This window comes from Falco naumanni, chromosome 6 (assembly GCF_017639655.2).
Source record: "Falco naumanni isolate bFalNau1 chromosome 6, bFalNau1.pat, whole genome shotgun sequence".
Lineage (NCBI taxonomy): Eukaryota > Metazoa > Chordata > Aves > Falconiformes > Falconidae > Falco > Falco naumanni.
Window position 1 is genome coordinate 47177105 of NC_054059.1, and position 21885 is coordinate 47198989.

Consider the following 21885-nt stretch of genomic DNA (forward strand, 5'->3'; position numbering starts at 1 on the left):
TGTGTCTTTCTGCCAGGGCGCAACTTGCTCCTTCTCCACTTCTGCCATTACCACTCTTGAAGTAGTGGGAGGCGCTCTGCACATGGTGAGCAGATACACCAAGCGTGGGTCCATGATGAGGCGGCAGGAGCAATCACTGCCACTCTATCGCCTTCCTGCTCACTAGAAGTGTTTTTTCTGCCTTACCAGGGATCCCCTCTGATTTCACTGATGAGACAGCAAAAGACCTAAGCCCTAGTAATTAATGATCCGCCATCCAGCAGGCAGTCCTGGAGATGCACCTCTGTGCTCATCTGGAACAAACCGATCACAGAAGCCTGCTGATGCACAAAAGCAACGTGCAAGCCAAGCACCCGGTACAATGCATGTACAGTTCGGAGAACGGGTTTGACACCTTCCTTATCTGTGTTATCGCACCCGATAACAATCACACCAATGTCTAGGGGAGCGCATCTCTGGAGCTCCGGGACAGCAAGTCCTGAGAAGATCCTGAGGATCCCTGAGCTCCAGTCATTCCCAAAGCACAATTCTGTTCACAGTCACCCCTCCCCGCGTGGAGCCGTACCGTTCACCACATTTTATGACAAGGCTCAGCTATCTCTGTAATCACAGAGGACACTGTTTTCTTAAGATCCCTGACTCGCTACGTTAATCGGTCGCGCAGGGATCTCCCCCCCTGCCCCGGCCCGTAGCCCTCGAAGAAAGCCTCGCCCGGTGTTTTCTTTCTGCTGTTCGACGCCGGTGCCTGCGGCGACCGGCACGGGCCCGCCTGAAGCGCTCTGCTTCCGAGTGCCACCCGCAGGGCAGGGGAAACCCGCTGCCGCGGCCCCGCTCCCCGCGGCCGGCCGGCGGCGCGACGGGGCGGGCGGGCCCGGCTGCGTACCCGGTGCGCCCCGGCGGGGGCTCCGCTGGCCGCGAGGGGCAGGGGCTGCCCGTGCCCCGCCGGCCCGCGATGGAGCGAAGGGGCGAGCCCCGCCTCCCCGCCGCCCCCCCGCCGCCCCTGCCTCCACAGGCCCCTCCTCCCCTGCCCGCCCCGCCCGCCGCACACATGTGCCCGCACCCAGCGGCGGTGCGCGGTGCCGGGGAGGCGGTGGCGCCCGCCCGCCCCGACGGCGCGCCCCGCCACAGCAGCGCAGCGCGCCAGCACCGCGCCGGGCTGCCCTCGGGCGCGGAGAGCCGGCGGCCGCGCTGACGCCGCTGCGCGCCATGGCTGTCGCCTACCTGCTGGGCAACGGCTCCGCGCCGCTCCTCGCCGGCGCCCTGGAGCTCCCCTTCGCCGCCAACGCCTCCGCTGCCTGCCGCCCCGCCGCGCCACCCTGCGCGGTCGCGCCGCCGGGCGCCTGGGGCAACGGCTCGGCGGCGGCGGGCTGGAACCGCTCCGAGCCCTGCGGCGGCGCCAACGGCAGCGCGGGCGGCGGCGGGCCTTGCGCGCCCGCGGGCGGCGGCCCCTCCGTGGTGACGGCCATCGCCATCATGGCCCTCTACTCCGTCGTCTGCGTCGTGGGGCTCTTCGGCAACTTCTTGGTCATGTATGTCATCGTCAGGTGAGTGCCGCCCCGCCCCGCCCTGCCCCGCAGCCCACGGCCGCAGCCGTCGGGGCGGACGCCCCGCCGCGGGGAGCCGGGCTGCGGGCCGGCGTCCCGATGGGGGACGCTGCGGCGCCGCTCCGGCAGGCAGCGCGCTGGGGGGTGCGGAGGGGCTCCTGCCCCGCGGGGCCGGGCAGGGGGGCTATGAGAAAGCGTCGGAGCGGGTGGTCGGGGGAAGAGAAACTTGCGGTGGGGCCGTGAGGAGCGGCCGGGCTGGGCGGTCCGCCAGAGACCGCTGCGGGTCCGGGGATGCTCTACAGAGCCTCCGGGCTGCAGCTCCTCTGCGGGCTGCTGTGGCCAGCGAGACCTGAATCCCGCAGCTGTCCGCTGCGGAGGGAGGATTTAAAGGGACCTTAGCCGCTGCCTGTGAGCGTGTGCGGGCGCGGGCTCGCACACGGACGCCGGCACACATCCTCGCGTCTTTCCCCTCACCGCTCCCAAACGCACAAGCGAAATGTGAACGGCATCGCTGCTAAACGCTTCTCTCTGCCCGGGTTTGTGGATCCTCTAACTCAAGTCTTGATATAGACGTTTATAGTCGTATACATTCATATGTGTATATACATTAGTGCGTATACACGTGTATAAACCCGCCAGGATCGCGGCCGCTCTCCGTAATCCCGGTTTCCCGGCTGTGCTGCAGCACTTCGCACCTTCCTCGCCCGCCGGCCCGCGCGGGCTGTCACCGAGCGCTCCCAGCCCGCTTCTCACGCGGGGGACCGGGCGGCAGCGGCGGGCGCGGCCGGGCGGGCCGGCAGCGGCGGGGCGGGCGGTTTCCGTGGGGGAACACTGCCACCTCCCGGGGGCGGCGGGACGGGGCTGACCGCGCTCCGCGCCCCCCGTGGCTGCCCGTCGTTTCCGAGCCAAGCAGCCGCCGAGCCCCCCGGGCGTAGCCGCAGGGGCGCCCCTGGGGTGCGCTCCCCCCGCAGCCGCGGCAGCCCCAGCGCTTCCAGCGCCCCTTCTCCCTCGGAACACTGTTTCCCGAGGAGCCCGAGAAGCAGCCGTCGGGCACGGGTGCCGTGGCCGCGGGGAGCTGGCAGGCAGGAGCAGAGGCCGGCGGCCGGCGCGGGGTGGCTTGGCGGCGGGTGCAGCGCCGGCGGCGGGGTGGGGGCAGCGGGGCCGGGCTGCTGCGGCGCGGCGGCGGGCGGGGCCTTCGGCGTGTGGCGGGGACGTCCCTGCAAAGCCTGTGCGGCCGATAGACCTCATGGGAGCACAAGTAATACGCCTCAGTGGTTCAGACTGTACCAGTTCAGAAACCTCGTGCGTTTATACTTTAGAGGCTGCGATTTACGTGCAAAGAGCTGGGGAGAGGCTCTTACCCTCTGTGGTTTTGGTCAGTCCGAGATTCATGCTACCTGTGCAAAGATGCCGCTGCATCTTCAGATGCAGAAGCAGAAAGGCTTCTGAACAGAGGCATGACTGCAGTCACCTCAGCGTTCCTCTGGGAGAAAAAGCAGATGTACAGTCTAACAGAGCCAGGCTAGCTGTCAGCAGAGAAATATGTCATAGGGTGTCCCTGGAATTATATATTTATACCAGGCATAACCCATACTAGGTTCATATTTCTTACATTAATTAATTGAATTACACCTGCACCACAAAGCCAAATTGAATGAGGCACTTGCATTTAGATGACTATCTAAAGAGAGCATCTTTCCCTGAGTTTGCAACTTAAAACCAAAAAAGCAATAGGACAAAGCAAAAATATATTTCCATTTTACAAAGGAAAGCACAAGGAAATTACATGGCTTCTCCAAAACCATCCAGGAATTTGGCAAAGGCAGGACCAAACCCAGGTCTCCTGTGCAAGAACAGCTTTTGGTATGACAAGAGTTCCTTCCCAATTACTGTCATGGAGCTGTTTACCAGTTTGGGATGAAAAAGAGTACATGTTAATGGTTGAATAGGATCTGTGGTTTAAGCAACAAAAAAATGCATTTCCTTTCTATGCTTCTCTGTAGATTCTGTGTTTCTCTGGACAGCAAGAGGGAACTTTTTGATTTATTTCCTGTTGTGAGCTATACTAACATGACAGTATTCCCAGTCATATAATAAGCACACAGGTGAAATGGTGAGCATATGTGCTCACATCCATGTATCCTTGGATCCAGCTACAAATAGGAGGCAAGTCTTTCACTGGATTGAAACTGGCATCATATAAAGCTCCCCTTTATTATCTACCTTTCACGCTATGCCTGTTCAGGAAGAACAAAACATTGACGTTGGTATTAATTTTGAGAATAATTGAGACTACTAGAAATAAGATGATAAAGTGATATTGGTACCTAGTTTGCCTTGAAAATACTGGAAGTTGGGAGATAGGTGCTTAGATCTTTGAAACGTTGTCCCTACTCACCTTTCAGAGTCCAGGCCAGTGATCAGTGTGCTGCATGCTATTATCTCATGCTTGGCTTCTTTAGAAGTATTTTCTTTAATAATAATTATATATTCTTATAAACATTATTGTTTTTACAACTTTTCCACATGAAGCAGACCTGTGGGTTTAAAGCCAGAGCCATGCAAGTGGGATTGTCACTATCAGTCCACAATGCCACCCTGTTATCCCAGCTGGGGTGAACAGGGTCAGAAACAGACATGTCCAGCCTTCGGGGTCTTCATGCAAAGTAGGTCCGTGGATTTCCAATTTATACATGTTACTGTGTAATTAACACATTCTCATCCACCTTCCTCATTCTCCCAAATGTTTCCTGTTCAGCTGAATACTTTCATCCTTGAATTAATATTTATGCGTTATATCTGTAGTGTGTGAGGCTGAACCCATGTTAAACACTGAGCTCTTTCCTTTGTCAAGTACAAAAAAATGCCTTCTGAGTGACAGCAGTAATAGTCAGGTTTTACTGCCAGCCGTGAATTTCCTGTAATCTGAAAAATCTGTACATAATTTGTATTATCTATTTTCCTCATGTGTTTTGTATAAGTGTAAATTGCTAATACGAACACAGTGTTGTTATGGCTGTGTCAACAGCAAATGCTCCTTCTAGCTGCTGCAGGGTACAACAAGACAGTGTACAATTAGTACCATGTGGTATTGAATTAATTTACACAGTAATCTATAGGCTTTTCCAGCTTTCTCGTCAAGTCAGTGGGATATTAGTCACACATTAGAGTAGGAAGAAGAATATGCCCTGTGATTAAGGCAATATGCTAGAAAGCTGTAATAGATCATAGTTGAAAATCTTTGGCGTTGCCGGTCTGGAAGAAAGGAATAGCTCTCAGAGGTCCCAGTCCTCCATGGTGCCAAGAGCCCTGAGGGGACTGTAATTCCACCAACAGCCGCTAAAGTCACTCGAGTCAAGAGTGAGTCCTTAATTGCTTTGCTATTAATTTTTGTCATGTACCATAAACAAAGGGGCCTCGGCTTCTCTGTTATCCTTATCAGGAGGAAGGAAATGTCTTGTTTCATCAGCATAAATTATTACTCTACTTTAAAAAAAAATAAAAAATAAAACAAGGATAGAAGTCCTCTCCAAAACAAAGAGATTTCTTTCTGTCTCTCAAAACAGCCTCTTAATAGTGTTTTGGAAGAAAAAAAAAAAGCTGTACTCTTAGATGAAACATCATCTAATCCAGAAATAATATGCAGGACTGAAAGTTTTGGTTACTGCAGCTCGGCTCACTCACACTACAGGAAAATTGTTTTACTAAGTAGAACAGTATTTGGGGTGAAATTTCAATTGTAGAAAGAATTGGTATCACCAGAGGAATAAATATTCTGATACATGTTCACAGAAAGGGAAAAGTGAGGGATCTGGGAATAAGTTATAACATATGAAGCGGAGAGAGTCTATTTAGAGAAATAAACTGAAAGTTATCACAAGCTTGAAAGTGGCTGAAGCGAAGCAGGTTTTTCTAAAATACAGGAGTTCTTCCTTGTAAGGTGACATGGAGTTATGGATGCACTGTGGGAGAAGGCCTACAGTATCTCTTGTAGCAGCAGAGATCAGGGAACTTGGAAACTAAGAAAATGCATAAAATTCATTCTCTTCTTTCCTGTCCACAGCCACATGAACTTCTCTGCATTTGGATGGCATTGTATGTGTGAATGTGTGTCCTGCCTGTTGCACTATATACAAAGAAAAGGTTCCACCCCGTTGCTAAGAGCTATTTTTTAATAAATTAACTAAAGCCACAACAGCCTTAATGAGTCACGTCAATTATGAATTGATACTGCTCACCAGCACAAGTCAGAGATCTTGGGACAGAACTGAAGGAGTCAGATGGGGCAGGAACAGCACAGAAGCTGAATGAGATGAGCAGCATAATGAGGGGGTGACCCTCAGCGTCCCGCGTTACAGAAAGGCAGGTGTTCTTGTTTGCACAGTGTTTTTAATAGACGTTTGCCAACCTCTGCTAGCGGGTCAGTTTTTGATCAGCAAGCAGCTCCCCTCCCTCCTCCCCTGGGATGAAGGGAAGCAGACAGATAAAACAGCACGTATACCTTTGTAGTCTCTTTTTTGGAAAAATTATGTTGATATGGACATGGTCAAAATTTGGCTGAAAACACATTAGCCTGCAGCCTGGGCATAACCCCTATCTCCGTGAGGGAGCAGAAGGCACTGCGGGATGAGCGAGAGCTCTGCAGCCCCACTCTCCTCCAGCCCCTGTGCCTGAGATCCCGTGCTCTGCCAGAAGCTACCACTGGGCACTCCTGGGCAAAAGGCATCCCCTCTAACTCAATTTCTCTTGAAAAAGCTGTTTGATCCCACTGCGCTTTTCCTGGAATATCATTTAGGTAATGGCTCCCATTAAAAAAAAAGTGTTAGACACTTCTTGGTTATTTTTTTTTTATTTTGTTGTAAAAATAAGTCATAATGTATCAACTTCTCATGGCTTCAGTAAAATTAGAAAAAGTTGTAAGCATATATTGTTTATATTGTGTTGTTATTAGCAAGCTAATGACTAATGAGCTAATTAGTTAACAATGCTGAAGTACTGCTTTATTTCATGTTTTCACATCATGAGGCATAGCTTTTGCTTCACTGTTGGTAAGCTTCTATAATTTTTCTAGATCAAAAGGTGATATGTTTACAAAAATCTCAAACATGACATAATGTACGCCCAAACATCTCAGAATCATAGTCTGGTTTACTAACCTCTTTCCCACCATAGCCAGCAGCTGGCGTTTAGTTGAAGAGTGGAAGAAACAGGGGCATCACTGTGTGAGAATCCTTCTAACAGTCTGTTACACTGCAGAGAGACTTTCTGACCTGCAGTTTCCATCAGCATTTATTCAGTAGCTTTTTGTCAACATTTCAAACATGCAGCAGTCCCCAAAACATCGGAGTCAAATATAAGGTTCAAAACAAAAGGGCACAAATATTACCACTTCTAAACAAAGCTACTTTGAAACAAATTCTCTAAAGTATAATTTCAGAATTCTGAAACTTTATTAAAGATTCTAGAGTTGGTTATTTTTAAGATTAGGTGTTCTAAGATGGGTGCTGTAGAGATCCTGATTAATGGACATTTTTAAACAATTATTTATTTTCATTATGATTCCAAGTGAAAACAACTTTTTAATCCTTTATGATTCTTTTCCAAATACAAATCCACTCACTATAGCTATTTTTTAAAAACCTGAAAGCAGCTGTTTTCTGAATTTCTGTGGTTAGCCTGATCTGAAACAAAGTTCTTTTTATAACCATCTGTGCCTTCTTGGGTTTATACTATGAAGTTTGGGTTTATGATATTATAAGTGGGGATCTTATCTTTCAAGATCATTAATTTTCAAAGCCCCTGCCCCTTTTGGAAGTTGGCTTTTAATGGTGTTCACTAGCAAGGAGTTCCACAGCTTAGCCTAGCTGTGTCAAGTAGCATTCTCATTCATCTATTTAATGCTAAACACGTCCACATTTTATTTATATTTCCCTTTGAATTTACATGATGAATGAAAGTAGTGATGACAGATCAGAGCTAATCAAATAACTGTGAAATACATGAAATAGCATTTTTTTCCCAACTTCTTACTGAGAAGTGTTCAATTAGCAGCTATAAGATCTTGTATCTCAGAGCAGGAATAAAACTTCAAAACGCAAATGTTTGTGTAAAACAGAGCTTCTCCTCCTCATTGTGTTGTATGGAGCAGTTCCAGCTGAGAGAAGTCTCTTTCTTAAGGGAGGGCGCAGGGAGCAGCATTTAGGGTATCTTTGCCTTGTTTTCCCCTTGCACAGTGCTAACCTTCAGCCCTGGGATGTGCTGCCTCTCTAGAAAAATCATCCAAGAAACCAGTTACCCAAATCCTTCTCATAAGATGATAGTCTCAGTACCTCCCTCAAAGCCTCAATTTCAGACACAATCTCATTCTTGTCATGTGGAGACTAAATCCATGATTCCTGGTACTTTAGGTCCAGTCTTCTCCAAACACATACTTGTACACCTTTCTGGCACACCTGCCTCCACCATCACCTGCTTCCCCCCAGCCCCCCCGTCACAGGCAAGTCTTCCTCCACATTTATTCTCTCTCCAGTCCCTTTGTCTCACCTCTGTCACTCCTTTCCAGATCACACTTGACCGCTTCACTAGAAGATCCCAACCTCTTGTATGAGAGACCATCATACCTTGTATACTTAGTGTTACTTCGATGTGTACAGTCTGTGGCCTTGCCTCAAGCCTTGTGCTGCCTCCCTGACACCCTCTGACCTGGGGGGATTTTATCACTGCTGTTCCCCATCACACCTTTGAGGATCTCACATCTACTAGTGGTAAAACTGTCTTCAAAGGCTTCCCTGCCAGCTTCCCTGCTGAGCAGGGGGTCTTTCATGCACAGTCCTCACCTGAGGTGAACAACCCATAAATCAGGAGGAGCGAACCAGAACCTGGAAACCAGAGGAAATAGCTGCTAACTTGTCCTCCCTAGAAGAATGTCACTGCAGTTATCATAGGTGTAGTCAGTGGCTTTACTCTCTGTTACGCTTCCCTGAAGGCAGAGGGGAGAAAGTGAAGTTGAAGACACTGACGGTTTTCCTTTCCGTGTCTTCCTAGCAAAGCAAAAACCTCAGCAATAAGCACCCACTGCTGGATAATGACAATATATTGGAGGTAGGATTTTTAGCAGCCTTGATTTATTTCAGAGAGAGGTGTTACACAATAACTGTGAAAGCAGCAGCCTTTACTGGAGACCCATATATATGCCTCAGCACTAGGCAAACAGAGACTCAGCTAAAATTGGTTTAACAAAAAGGCCAGATTAAGCCCTTGAATAATTGGCAGATAATTTTTCCCCCATTTAACTAGGCTGGAAGGGAGGGAAGTATACCAGCAGGTGACTGTTTGGGCATTGAGGCATATATATTAGTCATTTTCTTTTTATCATAAAGTAGCTTTTTATGGTGTCTGGGGAAAGAAAAAGAAATGAGGGTAATAGGAGTTAAGGTATTACAACATCTTAAATGTTTGTGTGGCAAATTGATATGAATAACCTATAAACACCTGTTCTTGTCTGGTTCCTCTCCCCTTTTTGGAAAAAAGAAAGAATGTGTGACATCAGCTTTATTTTGTATGGATTTTGGCCAGGATATTTTGCATGTACATATAATTTAAAAAGGCATTAAAATAATAAGTGAGAAATAATAAAATAGTTAGCTGTTGCAACTACTGTGGAGTTTGTGTGTTCTGTCCGAAGTAATCTCCTTGCTCGTTAATCTTCTTAGTCAGACATCAAGGGAAGGGACCAGCCTTCCTCCCCGAAATAGCGAATTTTCCCAAAGAAAGAAGCTTGTTTTGTTTTCTCTGGGGAGGCACTAAACTCAAAGGGGACCTTTAGATGATGCCTTCCAGTAGCAACAAAGCTGGAAGAGCCATAAAGCAACAAGTGAATTTTAGCCCAAAGCCCAACACAGTGCTGTAATTAATTGAAAACAGGATGAGTCGGACGCCCTCCCAACTCTCTTGGTGCCACATCATTCCCAAACAGACTGGTACCACAGTCTGAAGAAAGTTGACCCTGCCTGAAAGGCTTTCATTTAGCTCTCCCGCTCCCAATGGTGAGGCTGGAGTGAAGTCGCTAATTGGTTCTGAGTACCTGAGAAAGGGCCCTGAGCCAGTGCTTCTCCACGGGAAGCTGTGTGCCCTGCTGACGACTTCTGCTGAGATCCTGTAAGCAAATACTGATAGATCTGCACATGCCTTGATCCTGACCCCTTGCAAGGAAAGGAAAAGCTGGGAAGACAAAGATGCTAGCAAGGTAACCCGAGGGAAGTAAGCTTTGGTGAAATTTGGGCTTAATTTCATGTGTGCTATGGAGAAGAATAAGGTGAAAAGGGAACCTGGCAGTGGGAAAACAAAGTATTAGGGAGAAAAGAGGCATCAGCTGAAGCAGCTACAGTCCAGCAGTGATGTGGCCTATGTTCAGATCCAAATTCAGCACGTATATTCAGACTCCTTCAGAAAATGGGCATCCCCTCGCCGGTGTGTGAGGAAGGGAGGGGAAGGCAGCTCCAGCACCATGTATGTGAGGGCCTTGCTGTGTTCCTGACCAACTATGACAAATCACTAGGCCTTGTAAATTTATATCTACTTCGCTCCCTTACTATGTCATGCCTTGACACCTGAAGTGATGCTTGATATTTGTATGTTTTTTCATCTCTCTAATTAAGCCACTATCACAGGTCACAGCAGTGACCAGGTAGCACGGTGCAGGGAGCCAGGATGCAGGGCTTTAACAGGAGAAAACAAACGCTGCCTGTCTTTCTTAAAGGCAGTGAAACCTTCCTCCCTTCCCCAGTTCAGCTCTTACCCCAAACTCAGGACCAGCGCAGCAAGTAAGTGAATGTGCTGCAAATTGCACAATTTCATCGTAACTAAGGCTGAACATTTTCTGCTATAATGTACCTGCTGCAGGGGTGGGTGAGTGGTGTCCATTTGTTTTTAGTTTACTTCCCCTGAGGGCTTATTATTTTTAAGTTATATCCTTGTATAGGATCTCTTCAGAGGAAAATTAATCAAAAAGATGAGTAGATTGCTAACCACAGTGTGGTACCTCCAGTCTGGGTGGCCTGACCCCCTAATAACGTGTAAGGATTGTACACAAATTTATGGTGCTTGTACCTAGAGCTTGAATTTAGTGGCTTAAGAGCATTCTGAAGTACCCATAAATAGAAAAATCAAAGATTAAATCTTGAAGCTGATTAAATCATACGCTTCCAGACAGGTAGGTTAGGCTCATCCAGAATATATATGACTTCAAAACTTTAATAGGTAACAGTCTGCCACAGCACACGTCACGACTGTGGCTGAGATACAGTACGAGTCTTTCACTCTACAGAGACCCACTAACAAGCAAAGAAAGAAAAATGAAAATAAGATAGTATGGCCATCAATAAAGCCTATCATTCAGACCCTTTAGCTCAAAGGTACTTTTCTAGAATATGGCCTAGCTGAGAGACTTCACTTCAGTGTCAGACATGCTAATTGGATTGGCAGACAGGAGACATTTTTGAGGGGTTTTCCTGACCGTCCTGAATATGACATGACCTTTGTCAAAGCTTTAAGGGCTTGATGAAGATTGAAAGTACCTCATACCTCAAGAAAGCACACAAAAATCCCTCTTTCATATTGTTTTTGAGTTGCATATACAAGATGTACCAGAACAGCCATGGAAATAAGTGTTCATTTAAATTGGTTCAACTAGGCATACTAAACATATTTTGATCTTCCCACCCAAGGAGACTTCAACTAATCTAATGTATGCACATAATGATTTTTCATTATTTAACCAGTCACGTATGCAAGAAGAACATGAATTTGTGAAACAGTAACCTAATCCTCTCCAGAATCAAGAGTTATGTCAGGTTGTCTGTTTGCAAGACCTAATTGCTAGCTGTTGTTTCTTTCAACAGCCAAACCATTTTCATGAATGACTGCTTTCTGCAATGAATCTCCTGCAATTAAGCCAGTTTTTCATACATTTTGTGTTGATCTTAAACACAGTTCAGTTGAAGCACTCTTTGTCTCCAACTTAGCATTCTGTGGACAAACACTTGCGTGCCTTTGTGTTGCTGAAAGTAGTTATTACCAATCTATAATTGGTCAGCCCACTTCCTAACTAAAAACTTGTTTCTGCTTTTCTCTTCATTGTTGTTATTCAGATAGGAGCAGTTTTCAAATTACTTTTTAATGCTATGTATTACTGTCTTCATTGAGCTAAACATGGAACCCCTCTCTGGCTTCTTTGCACCAGCCTAGTGGTACAAGGGTGCTAAAAAATTGGTCTGGTACAGAAGGGCTGAAGTGTCTAGAGGATGGTATATTTCAGCAGTCCACATGGATGTAAACAGCTTGTCCAACAAGTGGAAGGGGAAAGGTTCATGTGGCAGTATACCAGCTGTGTCTATTAGGCTTAGATAAAACATGATGAAAACTAAAAATTTCATTATTTTTTTAAGAAAATATATAGTCTTAATATTATGCATTCTTTACTTTTGAGCCACAGAGGCTTAAAAGAAAAGACTCCTCAAAACATTTTTGGAGCTGTTAAGGTGGAGACTAAACCATTGGAGTGGGCTGGCCAGAAAGAAAGCTATGGCACATCTTGCAGAAAGAGAGAGAGGCACAAGTGTGCTTACATCTCTTGTCGCATGACTGTGAGGTGGAAGGGAAGGTGCTCGTGGCTCCTGCTCAAGATGCTGTTACCCTTTGTGCGATGGAGCTGGCGGTCTCTCTAGGTTAGTTTGGTGAACCCTTTATTTTGTTTGCAAACTACAAGTGGCCCATGGGCTGCTAGTTGAAGAGGTCGTTTCAGGACTGGTTTATTTATCCTTGAATGCTAGGAACTTGGTGATTATCTGAGTAGGATTCTCATGCTTTTCTCTATTGCTTTTTCATATCCAACCAAATCCCAGTTGAGTGAACCTCTATGGCTCAGATCTTCAAACTTCAAGTATACTTTAAAGCTTTGCTGGGTTGAAGATAAAGGCAAGGCTGAGTTTTCCCTACAGAATTAGACATAAAGTATATTTTTACTGTTGTAAATCTGTTCTATCTTCTATGACAACCAACAAAAAAATGCTTCATAAACACAGATATTTTATGATACAGAACATGTGCTGAGGAGTTACAAAGGGCATGCTCGTGGGCGCCAGTATTATGAGAATAATTAATTACACTATATATCAAAAGCAGTATTGAGCTAAATATTCACCAAAAAAATTGAATCATCATGTTGCTCTATTAGTCTTTCATTGCAGGGTTGTAAAACAAAAAGTAATGATGACCAAAGCCAACTTCTGTTTTCACTTGCAACTTTGCTCATTTTCATGTAAAATTTAATATACTTAGTGTTTTAGATGCTGAAATTTCAACTAAATGTAAATACTAGCATTCAGATTTTCATGAGTTGCATTTAAGATTCTTTAAACATCTGTTCATTTTGAGATTCTCTAGTGGCATTCAATGAAGGTGTGAAAACAGTATCTGTTAAAAGATTACATTTATAAACACAATACTTTTGGTATAAGTCATACAGATACACTGTGACTTTGATTACTTCTAAGATCCAGTCCCTCTGAAGTGTAGCAATCTCATCACATATACATCTACGTCTGGATGATGGAAATGTTTGTGCTACTTGTTCAAATAGGTAGACTGATACCTTAGCAAAGGGTATAATAACAGCTAAGATCAAGGCTTTGAAGAGCTCCATTTTGAGAGACTGCTATTTTTCATGCTGTTAAAATTACTTTTAAACTATTGCTTCAGTATTTATTTGTTTGTACCAAAAAAAAAAAATCCTTGGAACACTGATAATCTACTTTTATTTGGAAAAATACGTGTTTAACAAAATGTACCTTTCAGAAATACGCCCTTTATAAAATCTTGAAATATTCAGTACAGAGAAACACCAAAATCCCATAGATGTCACTGAAAAGAATGCTGTGAATTTCAATAGGCTTTTGTTTATTAGGTAATTGTGGAGGTAAATACTTTCTATCACCATAAAAGCTCTGCTTCCTTTCTTTGTAATAACAACGTGGTTAGAAATACAAAGATTACAGAGTACATCAAGCAAAATACTTCATTAATAACCTATAGAGCCCGTTAAAATATGTCCAAGAACTTTGAAGCTTAAACTGGCAATGAAACAAGACACCAACACTGAAAAATATGTAGCATTTCAGTGGGATAAGGCCCATGCCAGTCTCAGTGAACAAACTTCATTCCACTTATTCAGAGCTTTTTCCTGCCCGTCCTCTGTCATGCTAACCTGAGAGTCACTCACATAGTGGTTGATGTAGAGGTTTTTTGCTGTATCAAGCATTGCCTTTAAATCACAGGAATGGATTTAATTACCAATATTAAAAGAAACATGTTATCATTATCACCTGATGATGGGCTCTCCAGACAGAACTGTGCCACAACCACGTGTGATGGCAGCAGCCCTGAGCAGCACACCTAAGCCTGCTTCCTTGTGCAGCCATAAGAACAGGGCTGTCATCTCAGGGCTGAGTAGAGGTCAGTAGCCTGGGTGAGGGTGCAGGATCCTCACTGCCTTTATTCATCTGTGCAGAATTGAGAGCCACTGCCCCTCCACTGCAGTTGCTGCCTGAGCAGATCAGACTGGAGCAAGCTGGGTATGTCTGCTCGCAATGCAATCCAACCTCCAGGTTAGCGCTCTGGACACAACTTGAGATAGTCCTGGATCTGTTGTCAGACCTGCAGAGAAGACATTTATTTTTGATAAGCAGCAGGGGACATGGCAAAAAGAGGGCTTAGTACAACATTTTCATGCTGGTAATAGTGAAGTAATTTTAAAATGTTGCTATTTTCTTTCTCCCCTGCAAGATTCTCCAGCAAATTGCCCAGAAAATATTTTCTCCTCCCTGCAAACTGTTTTTAGAGCTGCAGCTTATTGTGTACCTCTCCCACAATGCAATCCTCTACATTTTTTCTAAATAATTCCCAGCAGAGAGAGGTATGGATGCCTGCAGCATTCACCTTTTCCTAAGTTAGCATTAGAAACTTGTCGGATAAATGGAGTGCTCCTGTAAGAAAAGTTTCTAGGGTACTTTCAGAATATAGGTTTTATTTAATACTTGAGATCATACTTTCTCAAGACAACAGTCAAGAAAGAGCTTGGATCTACTTGAAAACATTTAAAAAAAACCTCACCCTGAATTGAAATTAGGGTTGTTAGTGGGTCCTCATTCACAGTGCTAGAAAATGAGAAAACAAAGCCAGTACAAGCTTCTTTGGATGTTCATCATAAAAGCTATCTAGATGCATTCAGCAAGAAGTCTGCATTTCTCCAGGCCCTACCAAAAAAGTTCCAAATGTGTGTTCCCTACAGAGCCCTGTCATCGGGGGTGGGGGTGGGGGGGGGTGGGGGGAGTTGCGGCTGACTCATGTTCTGAAAAGATCGAAGTCAGAGAGAAAAAAACCCATGAAATACTGTGTTTTATACTTTGTCTTCCTCAGCAGATTGTCTGAAAAATCTTTTCAAATGGGCTATTTCTCTTGCAAATCACTCTATAAATTGTAAATTGTTTGATCAAATCCTGTACTTGTTACTCTGCAGAAACAGAAGGAGGTATTATCAAAAGAGCAAGCCATCTGCCCCTCCGAAAGCCAGGCAGCCCCAGTGCCCAGCAGCCTTGGCAGCAGTCAGGACAGCAGGGCAGCATGGCCAGGATCATTACTTAGAGCGAAACATTCATTGTACCACTGCCAAAGTATAGCATCCTCATAACAAGTGGATCTCAAGTGCTGCTCAGCTGACACAACGGACCTCCAAGAGTGAAGGGCTCTTCAGAAATTTGATGAAACTAAGGAGGAATTTGGATTCTGCCTTTAGCAATGCAAATACAAATTAGAACATAAGAAGCTCCCCGTGCTCAGCTGGGATTGAAGTGTGGCATATTCAAAATTCAGGAAGTGTTTTTTGGGTTGTTAGCAGCACAGACTTAGGAAGAAGGAGGTACAATGGAGGTTCAAGACCCTCCTGCTGAAATAGGCACTGGGGAGCACATTGAGCATTCCTACCCCAAGCTGCAGGACTGCAGCATCCACTCAGGGTGGTGGTGCTATCGGTATATTCAATGCATATGGTCAATAGCATCTGTCTTCTCATTTGATTGAAAGAACATCTGTCCAACTTATATTGGACATTGAGATTGATAAAGCAATGTAGTAGCTATCATTATAAATTATTTTAGAATTCTATAATTATAAACAAATGAGAAAGTCTAAAAGCCTCGATTTTTAGGCACAGTAGATTTGATAATTATACTAATCTTTTAGGTACTTTTTCCCTAAGGAATTATGTCATTACTGCTCTACAACCTACGAATGAGCTCTCTGTTTCTACAGACCACAGTTCTGATGCTTGACATGACATCAGCAGATCCAGAAAATCTATCCATTTAATACAGTGTCTGATACGTACAAATACAATTTTTTCAGCTTCTCAATTCTTTAGCATCTATAATATTGTTTCTCCTATGTGTATCCTTTCTCTCTGCACAAGTTATATTAATCTTTCTTTTTCTTCCTTACACCCTTTAGCTAATGCTTCACTGAACTGCAAATGTTATTGTAGATAAGCCATAGCAAGGTCATTTCGTTAAAAGCAGAAAAGATGACCTTCGACAGTATCTAGCCCATCATTTCACAGAAGTTTCTTATAGGTGGTGCACTGGACTCATTTTTGTTGAACATTGTCAGTTGTGATCATTTACATTCTTTGCTGATTTTTTTGTCTAGGTACACGAAAATGAAGACTGCCACCAATATCTACATTTTCAATCTTGCATTGGCAGATGCCCTAGCAACAAGTACTCTGCCATTCCAGAGTGTGAATTACTTGATGGGAACATGGCCATTTGGGACCATCCTTTGTAAGATTGTTATATCCATTGACTACTACAATATGTTCACCAGTATCTTTACACTTTGCACCATGAGTGTGGATCGCTACGTAGCTGTTTGCCACCCAGTTAAGGCCCTTGATTTCCGTACCCCCAGAAATGCCAAAATTGTCAATGTCTGCAACTGGATTCTTTCTTCTGCCATTGGCCTGCCAGTTATGTTCATGGCAACTACTAAATACAGGCATGGTAAGTCTGGTTTTGATTCCTAAATGGAGTATTTCAATGTATAAACTCTTGCATTGTTTCACTTTATTGTAGGTGTGTGGAGTTAACTTCTGATCTCCAAGCTGTATAAAGCAGGTGTCAGTGCAAATGGACCCCTTCAACAGTTTTGTATCTGGCTGTAGTGGACTGAACACAGCACTGCACATGATCTGTCTTTTATAACAGGCAGCTCCAGCTCTTTTGGTGCATCTGTGGGAGTCTGGCTCCCCAGCACAGTTACTGTAGTATTTGGAAAAGCATCTGTACCTGCCTGCCTTCTGCTGTGGGGCGGTTATGCATTGTCCTACAGCACAGAAGCCTGTGCTTTACCCAGGATATTCCCGCTGAGGCTGGCAGTCATAGACATGTTGCAGGACACGATACAGAGCAGAGAGCATGTTCTGGATCACTGGTGCTCAAAGACTTCCCAGGAAGTGGCAGCATCTCAACATAAATCCAAACCCTCTGTTGGTCACAGTTACCAAGGGTCATGTCATTTTCTTCCCCATTGCCCCGAAATGGTCAAACTCTCAGCAGATACGGTAGTAAGACCATCTTTCTTTCCACCTGGTTTTATACTGAAAGTGAAAATGAGTCAAAGTTTAAGCATATGTGACAATTCAACTCTTTTTCTTGTCCAATATACATACAATTCCAAGCAATAAAATTCAAAAGAGAACACAGTACCCTTTTTTTTTTTTCTAATTCACACGTCATACGTGTTTTGCAGCACTATGTCCTGTCAGTATTTCTGCTGATGACAGGTCACAGGTTGCTTCATTTTACCTGTTTACTTAGTAAATTTTCATATATTTTCCTACCATATTTAACAAAAAATGATTAAAGAAAAACAAGTGAAAAACTGACCCACTTGTTTTTCTCTTCTGTTTTCCTTTTTCTGCAGGCTCTATTGACTGCACACTTACATTCTCCCACCCTGCATGGTACTGGGAGAACCTCCTGAAGATCTGTGTGTTCATCTTTGCCTTCATCATGCCAGTCCTGATCATTACTGTGTGCTACGGGCTGATGATTTTACGCCTGAAGAGTGTTCGCATGTTATCTGGCTCCAAAGAGAAGGACAGGAACCTACGGAGAATCACAAGGATGGTTCTTGTAGTGGTGGCAGTGTTTATTGTCTGCTGGACTCCCATCCACATTTATGTCATCGTTAAAGCCCTGGTCAACATCCCAGAAACTACTTTCCAGACTGTGTCCTGGCACTTCTGTATTGCTCTAGGGTATACAAATAGCTGCCTTAATCCAGTTCTTTATGCATTTCTAGATGAGAATTTTAAAAGGTGTTTCAGAGAGTTCTGCATCCCCATTTCCTCAACCATTGAGCAGCAAAATTCCACCCGAGTCCGACAAAACACTCGTGACCATGCTTCCACTGCCAACACTGTGGACAGGACTAACCATCAGGTATGACTAGCAGTGGAGACGTCATCTCTGGATCCAGGCCTCCTGCTCAGAGATGACATGTATTCTGAAGTTACAGTTTATACTGATTTGTAGCTACATGAAGTTTTAAATACCTTCAGGGTTATATGGTGTATGCAGACACAGCAACCCCAGTCCTGCACGGTGCTCATTGTTCTCTGGTTGATGCTCAGAAGCTGAGGGCTTTCAAAGGTACCTTGCATGATGGGGTCCAGCGTGCGTGCATACACAAAGCACACAAAAACAGTGTTTCATTTGAAGGACGTTTACAACAGGCAACTGCTTTAGAACTGGTTGGAAATCAATCACAGATTTCTCTATCCACACTCCTTGTCCACTGGTGGAGGCAGGAGTGGGACAGAATATAGATCTTTCTTCTCCCATTGTAACAGTGAATAAAAAGGAGAAGAAACTATGCTTGTACACTTTTGATTGATGTACAAAGAAGGCCTACCTGGCCTTGTTTGTCCTGGAAGACATGCAAGAAGTAGACAAAGGCTTGTATCAGATTTTTATCTGCATTGGCTAAGGTGGGTTTTGAGATGTAAAATATATACACACATCTTAAGGAGGATTGTGCCATTTTGCTGTTTAAGATATACTGAGAATATACTTTTTCCATGTAGAAAAAGCCTTCGAGAAGTAGGGAGTTTATGGCACAGCAGATACGAAGATAGATAGATTTTTATTATTATTATTCAGGCTACTGTTGCTTAGCTTTTGTAAAGAAGGTCTTTTGTTACATGTTCAACATCCATGTTCCAGTGATTAGTCCTGAGAATTTCCAATTCCCATCCCTCAGTGAGCATCAGGTAAAACATGAAAGCAAACCTTAACATATTCATGAAAGTAACTCAAGCACATCACAAGCACTAGAAAAAGCTTGAGTTGTCTCTGTAATTCATTAGAAAGAAGAACAAAAGGCACAAGCCTGGTTCGTTCCTTGCCATATCCCCTTTCAGCAATATACTTAGGTTACTCCTGCACCAGTGTCTCACTGCTGCCACTTCAGCCACCAGCTAGCTGCCTCCTCAAGGTGCAGAAGTCAATGGCTTCATGTGAAACAGTTGCATACCTGGCACTCAACTGCTGCCAGAAAGCCCAAATCAGGCTATTACCATCTCCCAACAGACAGAATACTAATTGCACCAGAAAAGAGGAAGGAGCAGGCTAAAGGGAGAACAGCCAAAGACAGAAGCTTTATTAAGCATCTGCAGTTGGTAGTGGTGTTCACCAGCATCTGATTCATACATGACAGTCTGTGGCCCATGAAATCAGTTAGCACCTACTCAGTCTCATGCACACTTTGGTGATGGAGCAGAACTTCCAAACTTGGCATAGGCACGTGTGTATATGTATGTTTGTATATATGTGTAGTATTTACTAGGTGTAGTGAAAAATTATTAGACAGATTCAGCTGTTAATAATGCATTTGCAGCCCTCAGTGGAGTCAATTTTGTGCATGTGTCTGGCAACAGGATTGTATCTGTAGCTAGTACAATCCCAGCTTTTTACAGTGCAGTGTGTGGGCACACATTTTCTACATTTAGTTATGTATCTTTACATTATTTTTAGAAGAGCTGTAGCTTTCTAAACTTATACCCTTAAGCAAAGGTTAGCATGGTACGGCCCACAGGCTGAGTGAAATAAAGTCTATTTCCCTGGGCACTGAGCAAACACAGAATAGATGATCCTTCCCACAAAGATCTTTCAACCTATACCAACAAGGGAGAGAGCCAGCGAGGTGTCACAGCACAAACAAACTATCAAGCTGCAACAAGGTCTTTTTACCATCTCATACCAACATACTCTTCATGCCAGTCCCTCTGCTGCTGCTTTTGTAAATTTCGTTGACGGGGCATTATTTTCACAGGTAAGTGCTTTCTGTAAAAGAAAGTCTATCTAGTGTATCTGTATTGACCCAAGTATAGTGACAAGCTTGCTTTTGTAGAGACAAGACCTTGATGAGCATTTGGTATGAATTCTAATTGCAAGGCTGTATAGTACTCAACACACTTCACATCATTTTTGAAGAAACAGAAATTCTACAAGTTGCTTTTTACCAAGTGAGAATTCTTTGCTTCTGCTAAAGTTAATGAGAACTGAAAGCACTCAATCGTTCAACAGCTTAAGGCCTCTCAGTCTTAAAGCACTTAAAAATAAGCGTTTGCTGGTGGAAGGAACAAATGTGTTTTCTATCAGTACAAAAGCAGCACCAGGACACATCATAAATATTCACATTATTGTGAGTGAGTTAAGATACTGGCCTTTGCCCTACTCTATGGCTCTTTGCAATTACCAGAAAGATCTAGATGAAGAGATGGATTATGGTTTTATCAGCATTTACAAAACATGAAAGAGCAGAACAAGTTCAAAATTCCTGCAGAAATGCAGCTTCTTTCAAATGCACACAGTAGCATCTGATCCGTAGCACTGATGGTGTGAGCGTTTATAAAAATTGTAGGTGCTTAGTGCAGCAACATAGTTCTGAGAGAAAAGACTGTGGCTAATCAGGCATGCAAAAACTAAACAAGTTGTAAGACTGAGGCGTTGCCTGTCTGTGGGGCATGTATGCTGTGTTACACTTAACTAACTATGGCGGTAAAATGCGTAGGTTACATTTGTTCCAAAGTGAGCTAAAAGGCTTGGCTCACTTTAATTTTTAGGGAGGCATATGCAATCTTCCTGTAAGTGCATTTGCATGAAGAGTTAAAATTAGAGTAGGAGAGATGGAATCCTGGGAAAATTTGCTCACAGCAAAACTGCTTATTTTGAACTTTTCTATGTATGGCCCAATATTGGTAGAGAATGGTAATAAAGGACCAAATACTAGCTTTTGCAAATGGCTGAGGTTTTTTGATGTCATTGACATTAACCTGATTCATAACAAAGACCTTGACAAATATTTTGAAATAGCTTTTACTTCAAACACAGAGACTCTCTGAATTAATTTATCCAAGATTAAAAACATTGAATATTTTTAAAATCTAAAAGTAATTGATAATTCTTTTTTCCTGAAAATGATATTTTCCAAATACTTTTAATTTTTATTAATATCTACCTGTTAATAGCAAAAAAACCATACATACTTAGAAAAATTGATTGATAATAATTATAGAAATCTGACAAATTTGATTTGTTTCAGTGAATTGGTTTCTTTGTGACTCATTTAAGTTTTTATAGCAGCTTCAACTGAATGTACCCAAGCAAGTAAGCAAATTATGTATGGGCACATTTTCAGGACTATTTAGTCATCCTATGTAACTATTTTTTGTATTTTTAGCTTCTAATGTTTTCTCCTTAACCACTGAAGTGTCTAAATGCCCTAATGGAAGCTGCAAATCCTCCTCATATGCTGAACATGAGGCCTCAGACATGCACTAACCAGAAGCTCATTTGTGCTCAGTCCTGAAAGCTTTGTCCTTATTGCTTGGATTGGCAGCCACGTGTAGAAATAGAAAAGATATTGGGTTAAAGAAGAACTTTTAAGTTGAAAGAAGGAAAAAATGAAAGCCAGTTTCACTTTGATTAAATAAATGGAGAAAGTACATTCTTACATTATCAGTTTCCCAGTACTGTGTGACAGATTGCAAACAAATAAGGGGAATGCTGGTGAGTCCCATGCAGAAAAGTGACACAAGCTGGGCCAATGCACATCTACCTGAATTAACAGAGAATGGCCTTTCTGTGTACTTCTAGGAAAAGGACATATCTTCTCTGTAAATAATACTGTATTTCAATAGTTATAAAGTATTGATTTCATATAAAGC

At 43.9% G+C, this 21885-nt stretch overlaps 1 protein-coding gene across 1 annotated transcript; it reads left to right on the forward strand.

Annotated features, from left to right (window-relative positions):
- Positions 1 to 1084: 1084 nt before the first annotated feature.
- OPRM1 (opioid receptor mu 1) lies at positions 1085 to 18103 on the forward strand. Its single transcript, XM_040599230.1, has 3 exons — positions 1085 to 1544; positions 16302 to 16654; positions 17577 to 18103. Exons 1-3 carry the CDS (start codon positions 1207 to 1209, stop codon positions 18101 to 18103), a joined length of 1218 nt encoding a protein of 405 aa, XP_040455164.1. The 5' UTR covers positions 1085 to 1206.
- Positions 18104 to 21885: the final 3782 nt, after the last annotated feature.